We start from the raw sequence: 16,511 nt of genomic DNA on the forward strand, positions 1-16,511 counted from the left end.
AGGAAAATATTCTTCCTAAAATAGGCACTTCATTTATTAGAACAAAAGCTTGAAATACATGTGCTTTGTATTTTCAAAAGATGAAAGAGGAAATTGCTTTCATTACATGAAAGCAGGCCATTGTAATGAGAGAGCTGGACAGAATTAGAAAGTCCCACCAAATTGAATAAACGATAGCCAAAATGAGAACCTTGGAAGCTGTAAATAATATTCTTGATACCAAAGAAAATCAGAAGGCACTTTCAGTGTGCAGTAAAATTTGGAGGGCTGACCATGGAGGTCCAACTGAAGAAGAATAGATAATCTGAAATAGGAAAATAGAATAAGTGTTTGAGACCAGTGGTACAAAAAAGGATATGAGTTTGGAGATTGAACAGTATAAGTGAGTTCAAGTCAAAGGTAATGATTTCAACATTTAAGCCTTGGCAGATGTTCTAGGATGTTCTTCAAGTCAAAAAATACAGAGGAGGGGCAGAAGTAAGTCCTTGATCTCTACTTTGTTAGTAATATCTATTTTCTTTTTGTATTTGTATGCTTGACATATTTTTGCATGAAGAAACTTTTTTTCTACTTCAACAGACAAATATGCAGCAATGTTTTCTTCCAACTTTTTAGTTTCACAGTTTAGATTTAGTGTTTTAATCCATATGGAATTTATTTTGGTGTAAGGATTTAGATTAAACTTTAGGGTTTTTTCTTTTAAAATTTTAATTATTTGTCTTGGGAACATTTAAAAGTAATCTCTTTGTTACTTATTTTTAATGCTAACTTTTCACATTGTTGATTCTATTAATAATGCTTATAAATCACAATGAAGATATTTAGTGAATTTTTATGTTCTACATAACAAAAAATAAAAGTATATGGAAATAACTGATGAAAAGAAGGCTAATTTGATAGAAAATAATGATATTGAGAGTTAAACATGATACTTAAAAAGAGATAAGGACATAGAAAATGTATATAACTAATAAGATTAATTTAATATATATAGCCAACTGAGACTAAACACCCTTTATATTATAGCACTTATTAAATTTTAGAAAAGTAATTTTTAAACTGCAAAATAAATCTCAGTAGACCACCTAGTCTAAAATTTGTAAAGATCACATTCATACAATGCAATTCATACAGTACAACTGAAATATTATAACAAAATGATGACTGGTATATATAATTATATATAACTATCAGATCAGATCAGATCAGATCAGTCGCTCAGTCATGTCTTACTCTTTGCGACCCCATGAATCGCAGCACGCCAGGCCTCCCTGTCCATCACCAACTCCCGGAGTTCACCCAGACTCATGTCCGTCGAGTCAGTGATGCCATCCAGCCATCTCATCCTCTGTCATCCCCTTCTCCTCTTGCCCCCATTCTCTCCCTTAGGCTAAATCTAAAAGTATAGAGCATGAAAATCATGCTAGTGAGAAGTCCAATATCAAATGTATTCAAAGCAGTAAAAACAAATTTTTAGCTTTAGAAGCTTCTGTTACTTACTAAAAGAGTAAAATAAAATTAAATTAGCTTTTATTGAACTCGAGAAATTGGTAAAATAACAAAATAAATCTAAGACAGTAGAAAGAAGAAATAGAATAAGTTGAAATTAATCAATTATAAATTGGTTTTAAAATAGTCCAATGGTAACTGCTAGGTTTAGTCTTTGAAGATATAAATAAATTAGGTAATTTTCTGGCCAACAAAATAAGAAAAAGTGAAATGTAAGTAATCCAAAGAGAAAATAGTCATAAATTTGGAAGTTGTTAAATTTTAGAAAACAATGTATGTAATTTAACATGAATCAGTTTGAAAATCTAACTTAAAGTGATGATTATCTGGAAAATTTTTAATTATATGAATTTATTGAAGCAGTAAAAAATTTGGAGAGATCATATTTCAATGCCATTCACATATGAAACAAGTCGCAAGTCCAGATTCGATGCATGATACTAGATGCTTGGGGCTGGTGCACTGGGACGACCCAGAGGGATGGTATGGGGAGGGAGGAGGGAGGAGGGTTCAGGATGGGGAACACATGTATGCCTGTGGCAGATTCATTTCGATATATGGCAGAACCAATACAATATTGTAAAGTTTAAAAATAAAATTAAAAAATATTTGGAGAGATCAAAAACTTTTTAAGCAAGTTCTCTCATAGGAACAAATAATTTTGTTTTACATAAAGCTACTTCAGGGCTTCCCAGGTGGCCCAGTGGCAAAGAATCTACCTGCCAATGCAGGAAACACAGGAGATCTCAGATTTGATCCCTGGGTGGGAAGATCCCCTGGAGTAGGAAATGCTGACCCACTCCAGTATTCTTGCCTGAAGAATTCCATGAACAGAGGAACTTGACAGGGTACATTACAGTCCATGGGGTCACAAAGAGTAGGACATGACTGAGCACACACACACTTCAGAGTGTAGTTGTAGTTTCCTTGTAAATTTTTACAGCAGGCTCTGATAACACATGTGTAAAAAGAGAATAAAAAAGTAGAAAATTAGGGGTTGACTTTATTTAGAAATATACAAAATCAAAATAAAACACTAGCTTATAAATTTAGCTGTGAGAATGTAGATTTTGTTCTCAATATATCATAAGAAGTCTAAATATAATTATCACTAGTAGTCAAAGGAATCTTTTGTGCTGAAAAGTCATATCATGAAGTTCAGCAACAGCAATTCCTAGCAAATCAGGATTAGAAGAAGATTTTCTGTTAAAATATGCAGGACCACACAGAAACCTATTATTCCTCCTATCTTTTATTAAAAAATACCATTTTGAACATTATTGGCAGTGCTTTAAAGTAAGAAATAGAAATTAGGATTAGAATTCATATGATTGTCATATGATAGGGTCCCCAAAATGTTTGCCAAGTGAATTCCAAGGTGAAGTACTCAGAAAATAGAAGGATTGATATCTGCAAGTTATTATTATTTTTAACTTAACAAGTTAACTAAAAACTATCAGAACTAACAATAGAATTCCATAGGATGGGTAGATGCAAAATCAATGCTTTGCTATGTCAACTAGAAAGTATAATGGAAAGACAATTCTGTTGTTGTGAAGTACAGGATTAAGTTTATCAGAAATTGTGAGGGGATTTAGGCTAATATAAAAAAGACCAACATCTTTTCTAAGAGGTATTAAAAAATGACTGGAATAAATGGAGAGAAATAGTACATTACTTGATGAGCAGATGGAATATTGTAAAGATTTCTATTATTCTCAAATTAACTTATTGGTTTAATGCAATTCCAATCAGATTAGTTTGTATGGAATGGGCTAGAGTAATGAAATATATTTAAAGAATAAAAAAGGGTGAAAAGAGAGGCTTTTCTGTCGAATAAAGTATAACAGAGTTGTGTTTATGAATTAATAGGCAGACAGTCATTGGAAATCAATGTTTTGGGTCAGAAGCAGGCATGACGTATGTAACCAAAACAATGAATAAGCCATGAAATCAAAGATCAATAACATTGATTATATGAAAGTTTAGAAATATTATTTTTCATAACACACCATCAGCAAAATAGAAAGCAGTCAGAGCTAGGAGAAAGCATTCTATGAAGAGGTGGAGAAGTGGAGGAGTTTACTCAGTGGAAGAGCATTCTGCAGAGCATGGAGGAGATTGCTGACAGGATTGGGAAGATGGTGCTCCATAACCTCCTCTTCTTTCCAGCTTTTTCTGGAATAACAGCCACAAAAGCATTCTGGTGGGGTGGGAGAGATAGGAGGTAGAGGAGAGACCAGGCTGGTTGGAAAATAGCAGGCAACTAGGCTCAGAATGTAAGTAGCAGAGCACAGAAGGGATTCCCAAGTCTCCCTCTGATCAATGGTCCAAGCTTTGTGTTATAGTTCAGGCAGACAAAACATTTGCCAAAATGAATGCCAGCTAGGGGAAAGGGAGGACATTTAATATTGTTGGACATTGGCATCCATTCTGCATCTAGGCATTCAGCCAACCATGGATCAGAAATATTCGAAAAAAATTACTGAAAGTTCCAAAAAGTAAAACTTGAATTTGCCACACTCCTGTTAACTTTGTACATAATATTTATGTTGTATTTACAGTTATTTATACAGAACTGAACTGATACAGAATTTGCATTGCAACTTAAATGATTTAAAGAGATGATTTAAACTGTATAGGAGGATATGTGCGGAGAAGGCAATGGCACCCGACTCCAGTACTCTTGCCTGGAAAATCCCGTGGATGGAGGAGCCTGGTAGGCTGCAGTCCATGGGGTCGCTAAGAGTCGGACACGACTGAGTGACTTCACTTTCACTTTTTCACTTTCATGCATTGGAGAAGGAAATGGCAACCCACTCCAGTGTTCTTGCCTGGAGAATCCCAGGGATGGGGGAGCCTGGTGGGCTGATGTCTATGGAGTTGCACAGAGTCGGACACGACTGAAGTGACTTAGCAGCAGCAACAGGAGGATATGTGTAGGTTATATGTAAATAGTATGCCATTTTATATAAAGACTTGCGCCTCCTTGACTTTTGGTATCTGAGAGGGTCCTGGAACCAAGCCCCTGCAGATCCCCATGGATGAGTGTAGTAATCTAAAATGCTTAGCTCCTGTTGATGTCCGAAGGTGGTAGTGGCTGGGAGCTTGCACATGGTAGAACTAAAGGGACTGAATCTGTTGGAAGCAAGATATCCTGTTTAGGGTCACTTAGTTTGAAAGGAAAGTGTTCACTTTTTTTTTTTTTCCAGTTCGATTCTATTTGTTCTATATCATATCGATACTTCAGCTCTCATCACATTTGATGCTATGATTTACATTTTGCTCTTTTGAGAGGCCAGCTATTCCTTGATGGGACTGGGAGTATCACAGTCTCATTTATGCATGGAATGCAACCAATTTTGGAAATGCTTCTAGAATAATTTCAGTGACAATACTCATTAAAAATTTATTACTTTGGGGTAGTTTTGCAAATTTTTGCATATCCTTTTAACTGACTTTATCTTTTTGTAATAGGAGGAATGAGTCCCTTCTTGGAATAAAAAAACTGAAATACAAGGATACTTTGTCTAAAAAGGTCATCAAACCTGTGAAGAAGTACAGAGCTGCAGTAGTGGAGATTGGAAAAGTAAGTTTCATGTAAATTTTGAATTTTCAGTTAGTGAACTTAAGAGATTCATGTATCTAGAGATGGTTGGCTGCACTATAATTTATTATAATATTAAACAGAAGGTAATACCAACAAGCATAAACTTTTAATTATACAATATATTTTAATTCTTAAGTTATATGGATATTTTTATAATCTTTTATCTACAGTGGTACTTCTGTTACTTTTGATAAATAATTTTAATTGAAGGGCATAAAGAAATCACTGTTGTAATGTCAAGAGGTAAGCATTAGAATACAAGTAAATTATGTTGTACTCAGATTTGTGTTCAGATTTTAATTTGTAACATTTTTGTTATCTTCTGTGTTAAGACTACAGAAATGAAGCAAAGAAAAAAAGCTAAAAGAAAGGAAACTCTAAGAGAATTTTTGAATAAAAATCCCTTTATTTCTGAAATGCCGGAGCATGAAAGGTATTGATTGATTAATTAATTAAATGTTCACTTGAGAGTTACATGTGTTGCGCATTATTTTAGGCACCAGGGATACACTGGTAGACACAACAGATAGGATCACTGCCATCAGTGAGCTTACATACTACTAAAAGGAACATAAAATAAACAAACATACAAATAAGCAAGAAAATTGAAAATTTTGATAAATTTTATAGAATAAATGAACAGGATGATATACTAGAGAGTAACTGTCCTGGGGTAGAGCTGGTGGCTGCAGTAAATTAGATTAAGAGTGGCCAGGATGTCAAACTGGTAAATTACTTCTAAGTATTGGCCAATGGTGTTCTTGTTTCTAAAACTAAAACTATAATACTTATTGGGCTTCCCTTGTGGCTCAGCTAGTAAAGAATCCACCTGCAATGCGGGAGACCTGGGTTCGATTCCTGGGTTGGGAAGATCCCTTGGAGAAGGGAAAGGCTACCCACTTCATTATTCTGGCCTGGAGAATTCCATGCCGTGGGGTTGCAGAGTGGGACATGACTGAGCGACTTTCACTTTCATAATACTGTGGTATGTTTAGCTTTTATTGTTATGAGTACACAGTTTTGATTCTTTATATCGTTTACTTTCATTATGTAATGTCTTCCTTTACCTGCTTAGTGATTTTGATTGTAATGTTCAGCATATAAATATTAATGAAACCACTCTCATTTTCTTTTTGTTTGCATTTGCCTCACAATCTGTTTGATTATTCCTTCATTTTCTTTATTTAAATTATGGTATAATTTAGGTGAGTATAGAAAATGATATAAAAAATGAACATGTACTCAATATGCAATGTGCCATATAAAACATTTGGAATGCATTTCTGTCCCCCCTCTATCCCAGTAGTAATATTATCCAAAACCTAGCATTTATCATGCTTATGACTGGCTTTATACTTCAATTATATATATGTGTATGCCCCTAAAGAACATGTGGTGTTATTTTTTACAATTTGTTTTGCTAATATGCTCTTATACCTCAATATTATGTTTGCGAGATTTTTTTCATGTTGATTATATATAAGTCCAGTCCACATTTCCATTATGTAAACAGTGCTACAAAGGACATTCTTGTATACATCTCCACATGCACATTTGAGAGTTTCTGGGGTAAATACTTAGGACTGTAGTTTCCAGGATATGAACATTTTAACATTTCTAGATATTGCTAAATTGCTTTAAAATTTTCATCAGTGGTGTGTCAGGTTTCCATTATTCAGCATCTTCCCTGATACTTACTATTAGTATCAAATTTTCAAATTTTTGTGGACCTATGAGCTGTGAATTTTTATTTATTTGATTATGAATGAGTTTAGGCAGCTTTTCATATTTGTTTAAAGCCTAGAGTTTTTCTATTCTCAAGACTGCTTGTTTAGATCCTTTGCTCATTTACAACTTTTGTTTTCTCATTTATTTTTAAAGGTTTGGATACTAATGCTTTTCCCAGATGTCATTCATCCATTTGCATTTTAAAGGTCTTCTTTTTTAAATTAAAAGTTGTAATTGTTAATGGGATCAAAGGTATCAGCATTTCATTTTATTATTTTTGAAATTTTTTCTGAGTAAAATATTTTCTTTTTCAATGTAAATATTTGATTTTACAATTGAGAATTTCATCCAACTCGAATAAATTTTTGTGAATGGTGAGAGGAAGAGTCTCTCTCTCCTTTTTTTTTTAAAGTTTCATTATACCCAATTGAATAACTCTTTTTATTGAGTAGTCTATTCTTTCATTTTTGTCATTTAGCAAGTTGTCATATGTATCAAATTTAGGAAATTGTCTGATTTCTTGTTTTCTAAAAATTTTCTTCTGAATTGTGTTTAGTTTTGCTGAATATTTCTCCACTGAGATTTTTTTCTTTTTTAATCTGTGCAGTCAAATTACATTAATATGTAAATGTTAAACTATGTGCAGTGTCTTTGTCTCATACCTTTGACTCCAATGGGGTGTCTTCCAGAACCAACCACTTCTCAGGGAGTTGGGACAAGAGAGTGGAGTAGAAGGACCTTGGGCTCACCTCACTCGAGCACACCAAAATCACAACTGCAGAACAACCATCAATAAATAAAACTGGAAACTGCCCCCAAAGGATATCCTATATCCAAAGATGCAAAACCAACCAATTCTCTGACTGCAACTGAGAGAACTGAGAGACCCCCATACACCCTTCACCTAGTTTTCTCCTAGTGGTAACACCTTGTAGAACTATAGCCTAAAAATTAAACTCAGTTCTATCTACCTGGAGACAGCCTTAGTCCCACAAGTTAAAGGACCCTGCCCCACTTGTGGTGCCAGCCACAAATAGGATGGCCAGGTACACACATTTCTGTTGAGTCCATTCCAAGTAGGGGGTTCCCATAACTCCTCTTCCCCTCATTCAGGTCAGTAATTTGCTAGAATGGCTCACAGAATTCAGGAAAATATTTTACTTATGTTTACTGGTTTATAATGGATGCAAATGATCAGCCAGATGAAGGAGTTCGTAAGATGATGTCTGGAAGGGTCCTGAGCACAGGAGCCTTTGTCTCTACGGAGTTGTGATGTGTCACTCTCCCAGCACGTGGATGTGTTCACCAAACTGGAGGCCCTCTGAACTTCATTGTTAATAGGTTTTTTAAAAAACCTAGTCTGCAGTTACTCTCTCCAGAGACTGGGGGTTGAGACTGAAAGTTCCACTTACTCATCATGTGTTTGATTTTTCTAGTGACCAACCTCTATGCTGAGGCTCTCTAACAGCCCAACCCTGAGTCACCTTACTAGACTCAGGTGTATTCCAAAGGAGTGCATCATGAATAACAGGAGATTCCTGTCACTCAGGAAACTCCAAGTTTTAGGAGCTCTATACCTGAAATAAAAGACAAAGACCAAATATATATATTTTATTATAGCATTCTAGGTCTGCCCACATACATTCATTTTTTTTACCTACTGATTCAACTTTTTTAAGATGAATAGCCAATTTGAGTCTGTGATTTTTGTTTTAGTTCTTTTTGATGAATTCTATGTTTTAGGAGATTATCCATTTTACCAAATTTTCAAAGTTATTCATAAAACGTTATTATGTTTTCATGTTATCCTTTGAATCTCTGCTATATCTACAGTTGCACACTGTTTCATTCCTAACTTCATTAATTTTTGTCTTCTCTCATATTTTTGTGATTTATCTTGCCAGAGGTTTGTCTATTTTCCCCCCATTTTTTCAAAGAGCCAAATTTTGTCTTTGTCAGTCCTCTTTATTGTGTTTATCTTCCTTTCCCTTAATTTTTGCTTTTATACTTATTACTTCCCAGTTCCTTTTTTAAAACAGGTTCACTGAGACTTAAGGCAAAAAAAGAAAAAATGAGTTTTCCTTCTACTCTCCTAAATTCTTCAGCTGGAACTTGGTAAAATTAGACTAACAGAAGAGTGATGAACAAGAGAAAAACAGCAGGGGTTTATTAACATATGCTTATGCATGGGAGAACTCAGTGATGAGTAACTCAAAGGGGTGGTTAGGATTTGGGCTTAGGGCATCTTCAAAAGGACAATGAATTTACAGTAGAATGACCAGGGGTGTAGGCTTTCAAGGGCAACAAACTGTGGTAGAAATATGAGAGAAAACAAATGGAGTAAGACTTGTTTGGGCAGGTCCATCTAGGTGCTGTTTTTCCCTCTTCATAGTCATAAAATTTCCCAGGAGAGGAGTTTTATGGCATTCTTCATATTTTTCAGAAGTTTCTATTTTCCCTTAGATAAGGGCATCTCCAAGAAGGCATCCTTCTGCATCTACTGATTTTCATTTACCTCCAGCTCAAAATAATCCTAACGCGAAAGCGAGAGCTTTCACCATCCTACCCTCTCTAGCAGGGAAGATGCCTCTGGTTCAGTCACTCTCCTTGGCTTCTTGAAGTGACTTAACCATCTCACATGGAAAGATCCCCTGGAGAAGGAAATGGCAACCCACTCTAGTATTCTTGCCTGGAAAATCCCATGGATGGAGGAGCCTGACGGGCTACAGTCCACGGGGTCACAAAGAGTCAGACACGACTGAGCGAATTCACTTTCACAACCATCTCACACAAGAAAAAGATTGACTTTTATTTTGGAAATTATAGTTTTAATTTTTAGGGTTGAGGTATTTAAAACATTTCTGTTTGGAAATCACATGCCATTACCAAGACAACCAAGTGAAGTGAAGTGAAGTGAAAGTTGCTCAGTCGTGTCCAACTCTTTGTGACCCCATGGACTGTAGTCCATGGAATTCTCCAGGCCAGAATTCTGGAGTGGGTAGCCTTTCCCTTCTCCAGGGAATCTTCCCAACCCAGGGATTGAACCCAGGTCTCTCACATTGCAGACAGATTCTTTATTAGCTGAAGTGCAAGGAAAGCCCAAGAATACTGGAGTAGGTAGCCTATCCCTTCTCCAGCAGATCTTCCTGACCCAGGAATTGAACTGGGGTCTCCTGCATTGCAGGTAGATTCTTTACCAACTGAGCTATCAGAGAAGCTAACCAAAGATAACCAAACAACAGCAAAAGCTCAGAAAACCTTGGATTCAAAGGAAGTCAGTCACCAACGAATACAGAATAACTCCACACTGAATGATAATATCAACACTGCATGTCAAAAATAGTTTCCTTCCTTCCTTTATTCTCTAGAATATCTGTCCTTCCAGTGCAGCAAGGTCTACCTTTCTTCCTTCCTTCCTTGCATCCATCCATCCCTATTTCCCTTCCTTTATTTCTGTGTGTGTGTGTTGACTCAGATTCATACTTGTTAACTTTTAAAGTGAGCAAGATTCTTTAACTTACAAATTGAGATCTTTTTTCCCCCCTTTTTCAGTATAAATCAGGTAGAATGAGGCAGCAACATCATCAACTGTTTTAAAAAAACAGATTAAGTATTTTGAAGAAATAAAGTCATGCCATATAAACAATTATGTAACTATGAAATTAGATGGGCTACTTTGAGATTTTGATAGAAATAATTTGAAACAAATTGAATATGTATTATCCTTAAAATCTGAACTATTAGCCAAAACTTGAGATTTTAGTGTTTTTCAGAGCACATTGGGTATGGATGTATGAAGTTATTGCATGTAGAGTTGACTGATGTTTTATTTCCTCTGTAATCTAGATAGTGATAGGAAAAATTTGGCTCCATTGTTTTTCTTTTCCTTAAGGAAAAGAACAGAGAAATGATTTTCTTGTTTAATATTGAAGTTAGTTGATGAATGTGAACATTACCTTATAATTTGGTTGTCTAATCTCAGTGGTCTTTCGGTGACGGAAAAGAAAAGCTGTTTGGTTTGGGCCTAGGACACAGACAGCAGAGAGAATCGAAGGCAATTTGTAGTGTCCTTGTCCTCAGTGTTTACCCTCATGCCTTCTTCATTGTCCTGGTTCACATTTTTAGCACTAAGGAGATGACAAATAAGCCAGACACATTTGCATAAGGACAGTCAAGTGATTTCTTGCTGTATTTTGTACAGACAGGGATTATTCTTTGTTATAAAATGTCTAAAAGTTCTTGTAATTGCAAAACTTCTTTTTCCCTCTACAGAAATAAGAGAGCTGATGTTCGAAAAGTAGCACATCGATTCCTGGTGGAAAACTTGAATCCTTTAATATTAAGTTATGTTAAAAAGAAGAGGTTCCATCAAATATTTCTTGAGGAGATGCCCTGGAAAGCTCAGATGAATCTGTATCTGGCAAGCGCACACTTCAACTTGCTTTTAACAAAGCTAGGGGAACGTACAAAGATAAAATTTGGTTCTTCACCGATAATGGTCAGGTATAGTATATTATCAATGAATACTGTTTTAGTCTCAGAAACATGGATAGTGTTTGTATGTTCAGGGCTCCAATGCTGATGATAACTTTGGTATATTTAAAAATTTCTTATCTCAGAATCTTTCCCAAACAAGTGCTGGATATAAGTACTAATTTACATACATTTGAATATGTTATTCAATATAGCTTTCAGGGAAAGGAGAAAGTGAATTTTCCAAGAGAAGTTTAATATTAATTGTACCTCTCCATGCTCAGTCTCTCAGTTGTGTCTGATTCTTTGCTACCCTATGGACTATAGCCTGTCAGGCTCCTCTGTCCATGGAATTTTCCAGGCAAAAATACTGGAGTGAGTTGACATTTACTTATCCAGGAGATCTTCCCAACCCAGGGATCGAACCTGCATCTTCTGCATTGCAGGCAGATGCTTTTACCACTGAGCCACCAGGGATCCCCCTAACTGTATAGTAACCAAAATATTAGTAGGCCTTAGGCAAATCTCTGTTTCATTAGAGGTATATTTTAAGCCTCCATAAACACAGGTCATACTTTCTTATATAATTTATACTTTCTGTCATTAACTCAAAAGATATTTTCCTGTTCTTGTTTATTTTTGGTTAAAGTGTTAGAGGAGATAAAATGGGAGGTAAAAATATAAGATAAATACATAATACAGAATACCATGTAACCAGAGTAACTTTATGTAACCAGAGTTTTTCATTTAAAAAAACTACTCATTGAAGGAATTTCCTGAAGTCTGGTTATTAGTACTGCATGCATTCACTGCACAGGGTAGGGGTTTGATCCCAGTTGGAGAACTAAGATCCAACAAATTGCATGTGGTGGTGGTTTAGTGGCCAAGTTGTGTCCGACCGTTTGTGACTCCATGGACTATAGCCCACCAGGCTCCTCTGTCCATGGCAAGAATACTGGAGTGGGCACAGAATATTGGAGTGGGTTGCCATTTCCTTCTCCAGGGGATCTTCCCAATCCAAGGATCGAACCTGTGTCTCCTGCTTGACAGGCAGACTCTTTACCGCTGAGCTACCTGGGAAGTTCAGCGCAGCCAAAACCAAAACAAAACCCTCATTGAGCACTTATTAGAAACAAGGTACTGAGGTAGGCATGAGGTGCATTCTGAGATGAACAGGATCTACAAGTTGGAATCTGGTAGAGTGGCTCATAAATGTTCACAAATAATAGTCAATTAAGGTAAAAGGTGAACTACACCTTTTAGGTATAAAGTCTTTGTACCTGGGAAGGAGGCTTTCTACTGGCTGAGACTACCAGAAGAGGTTTCACGGGAGAAGCTACTTGGCCTGGGTCCTGATGGACAGGCAAGATTTTAAAATATGCAGGTAGAGAAACAAGCTTTCCGGGATGATGGAAGAACGAGTCACAGCCCAGGTAGGAAACTCAGGACAGGAGCCCCTAGTGGTCTGACCAGAGTCTAGGGCATCTGAAAATGAGTGGTCAGAAATGATCGGAAGAGAATGTCGGTACCAGAACATGGATAGTCTTAACTGTCTATAAATCTGAATTTTAATTTATGTACCATTTTAAGGTTTTTTTTTAAACAGGGCTATGATAAGAAATTTTTCTGATAGCAAAATACTGGATGGATTGGAGGAAGGAGAGACTGATGATAGGGATATGAATTAAGAGGGTATTTATTTCAGTAATCCAGCGATAAAATATGCAGGTTGAAATCTGCAAGGAACTTGAATTCAGTTTCTGTTTCTCCAGAGTTTTGGTTAAAATAAAATTCTGGTCTATGTGGACTAGACCAAGTTAGCATTTAGGAAGTACTTAGATTTCTTGACAGAGAAAACTTTCAGCAAAGTGACCCATTTTTGAGGCTCTGAAAGGGAAAACAGTTCAGATCAGATGGGCTTCCTTACTATCCTCTGGACATGGAGAACTCTTCTTCTCTGGCTGTCCAATCACACAATGACTGAAAGGCTCAGATGGTAAAGAATCTGCCTGTAATGTGGGAGACCCAGGTTCAATCCCTGGGTTGGGAAGATCCTCTGGAAAAGGAAATGGCTACCCACTCTAGTATTCTTGCCTGAAGAGTTCCATGGACAGAGGAGCCTATTGGAGTACAGTCCATGGGGTTGCAAAGAGTTGGACACAACTCAGTGACTTTAACTCCCTCAGGTTTGAATCAGGGTAACTTGGCGCTAAATCCAATTTCATTGAAACATTTATTTATTTATTTAGTATTTGACAGAATTCAATTTTGCTTCTATTGTTTTTTCAATGAGTTTTTTTCCCTTTGCAGTTTCCGATCATGTGACCCTACTATGTTCTCACTGTATAATTCAGGAACAGTATTACCAACAGGAAGAATGACTCTAGAAAACTATAAAGTGATGCTTGATTTCCTTCTTACAGCTAAAAAAAGAAAGGCTCACTTACCATCAGGTAAAATAAATACGTTATATACTATCAAATTGTCTTTAGATATTTTTATATTGAATTTTCTCCTACCCCAATTTGCCCGTTCAACAAATATAATGTTCTTTAAAAAATATTCATAGCCTTCAGTGGCCAAAGTAAGTGAAAACTTACTCTCAGGTGATGAAGGCTTGGATGAGGCAAAGTTGGTGAAGATGGAGAAACACAAACAGAAAGAATGCCTTTTGGAGGCAGAACCTATGGGATCCACTCAGAACCTGTACTGAGTATCGATGATATACCGTGCCTGGTTCTAGGCCCTTTGTGTATTCACTCACTGGGTCATTCAACAAATGTTAGCCCTGCCTGCTCTCACATGTTCAATCCCTGGGTGGGGAAGATCCCCTGGAGGATGAAATGGCAACCCACTCCAGTATCTATGCCTGGAGAATCCCATGGACAGAGGAACCTAGTGTACTACAGTTTATGGGGTCGCAAAGAATCGGACATGACTGAAGCGACTGAACATGCACGCAAGTTTCAGGAAAAATTCCACCAAATATACTGCTGCAAGCAGGCATGACTTTCTAGTTGTACTCAGGATCTTGCCTTAGGATCTTCAGTCGGCACCTTCCATGAAAGTTTACTCCAAGATGAATGAGATAATATTCTAATGGTAGGACCAGCCAATACTGTCTTCTGGTCAGGTGACAAGGGCTCCCAAGAGGTGGAGAGATGTATGTGAGCAGGGCTCTCTGTTTGGGTGTTGCACTGATGACACTATTCCTGAGTAATCACTTACCTTGAATACCACTCATTTCACGAGCAAACATTTATCTCCAATATCTTTATGTTATTGCAAACCCTCTTATATAGATTTTTAAAAAATGACACTTTAAATGCTGTTTGGCTTATTGCGGGACAAAGTATTTCATATGCTGGTTAACTTTCCCAGGAGTTTTGATTCGTATTTGAGGTACTTGACATGTTTTTAATTTCTTCTGGGGTATAGTTTTACTGGTACCTACATGTCATTCTATGACTATTAAAGTATTTAAAAGTAAATTCCCTAGACATAGAAAGAGTCCGAGTTTTCATATGTAGACTACTATATATATATGTATATATTTTCTTGAGTTTTCTTTTCAACTAGCTCCCTAAGACCTCCTATGAAATTTACAATAGATTCTGCAATTGAGACTTAGCGTTTAATGCAGAGTTCTAATAAGAGAATGTTTGTGGCAGAAGTCCTCCGTGGTTTTTATAGCACAGCAACGGGAGGATGAGTGATCAGGGCTGCTGCACTGCCTAACTGCAGGGGATCCTCCTCATCTTCCAGTGTATGTGTCCAGGGAATAGCCTGTTTGGAGGGAAGTTAGGATCCTGTCATTCTTCTCCCCTGAAACATGGCATTCCTACCTCTGCTTCATTCCTTTGGCCAATCATTTTTGCCTGAAATGCTCTCCATACTCTTCCCCCACAGCTAAATCATGATTCACCCTTAAGAGCTAATCTAAGCACCTCCTTCTCTGGAAACTTTCCCTGGTTCATCGCATCCATAACAATTTTCTCCTTTCTCCAAACTAATGTAGCAGTTGTTATCTGAATTATTTATTTGATGCTAGTCACCTATTGTGTTTTCTGAAGCTTAACTCTCTACTTTCAATAACTTTATACTTTATTTTTATACTGTAGATGCTGAAGAATTTTTGGCATTTCTTAATTCCAAAATGAGTGGTGAAAATGTTTCCAAGACCCAAACGGTTTATGAATCAGACTCTCAGTCGGGACTTAGCAGTAAAGAAAAGGATCGATCTGCAAATGTGGGTCTCTTGGATCATTTTATGAAAATCTTTTTATATTGCAGGAGAGCAATGGTAAGTTGGTCCTTCTTCGAATCTCAGCCCATGAATTTGGGCATGTGTGATATATTTATTTCCTTATTATTCATAATTTTGATTTCAACAGTGAGACTAAACCTGCTGGATTTTGTATCAATCATCCGTGAGGCTTGCCACAGCACTGAGGTCTCAGTAGTAGAGTGGTAGAGTTGTGAGGGAGACGGTGAACCCCTTTTGTCATTAGTCATCCAATCATCCAGAGCTGAGGTGCCCTTTGTCCTTGTCTACAAAGTCTCCTTGAATATTCAGACACCCCTCTGCTGCTTTCTAGCCACACCTGGAACATGGGCTTCTCCAGTGAGACCAGGGGTTCCTCTTTAGACTGTTGCTCCCTCCTGGGCAGCACATGCTCCTTTCTCTCCTCTAGGAAAGGGGAATATCTTTCTAGGTATAGGAAAGCCCTAACCCTTCCCCCGACCTGCTTCTACAGGCTACTTGTGTCTTCTCTCAACTGCTTTTCTCTTTTTCCTTCTTAAATGTTATCTGATAGATTATTAAACTCAGAATAGGAATTAACTACAAAGAAATTAATTTCCTTTTTCTCATAGCAAGAAGCGGAGGTACGTCAAACTTCTCAAGAGATGAGAAGAAATCTATCCTTTCTGGACAAGAAAAAAAGACTTAAGTTCCCATATTTCTTCATGGAGTAGAGAGTGACTTTCTAAAATATGTAAAGTCATCTCACATCATCTCCCATGGGCATTAACAATGCATCCCATCCTCCTTTCTAGCAGCTTTAGGGCTTGGAGGGTCTGGGTCCTACTTACCTCTCAGAACTCAGCTCCTCTCTCCCTGGTGCAGTCTACTCTCCCCTCTGTGGTTCTGAAAGCACTAAGTGTGCTTTAGAACCTCCCTCTTCAGTCC

General features: G+C 37.0%; 1 protein-coding gene and 1 non-coding gene across 11 annotated transcripts in view; one reads left to right on the forward strand and one right to left on the reverse strand.

Moving 5' to 3' along the window:
* The window catches only part of CFAP54 (cilia and flagella associated protein 54), a 312,887-nt gene that overhangs the window by 117,505 nt on the left and 178,871 nt on the right, over positions 1 to 16,511 (forward strand). For all 10 annotated transcript variants that reach the window (XR_011566649.1, XR_011566651.1, XR_011566650.1 and 7 more), the window contains 5 exons: positions 4,987 to 5,098; positions 5,452 to 5,552; positions 11,120 to 11,350; positions 13,631 to 13,773; positions 15,442 to 15,623. Coding sequence is in view for 7 of the 10 variants with exons in the window: in XM_070789566.1 (XP_070645667.1) it covers positions 4,987 to 5,098; positions 5,452 to 5,552; positions 11,120 to 11,350; positions 13,631 to 13,773; positions 15,442 to 15,623 (769 nt within the window). In the remaining 3 variants the exon portion in view is untranslated. The remainder of the gene's footprint in view (positions 1 to 4,986; positions 5,099 to 5,451; positions 5,553 to 11,119; positions 11,351 to 13,630; positions 13,774 to 15,441; positions 15,624 to 16,511) is intronic.
* Positions 11,726 to 11,797, reverse strand: TRNAC-GCA (transfer RNA cysteine (anticodon GCA)). Its single transcript has one exon. It is a non-coding gene; the product is annotated as a tRNA-Cys (tRNA).

This window comes from Bos indicus, chromosome 5 (assembly GCF_029378745.1).
Source record: "Bos indicus isolate NIAB-ARS_2022 breed Sahiwal x Tharparkar chromosome 5, NIAB-ARS_B.indTharparkar_mat_pri_1.0, whole genome shotgun sequence".
Taxonomy (NCBI): domain Eukaryota; kingdom Metazoa; phylum Chordata; class Mammalia; order Artiodactyla; family Bovidae; genus Bos; species Bos indicus.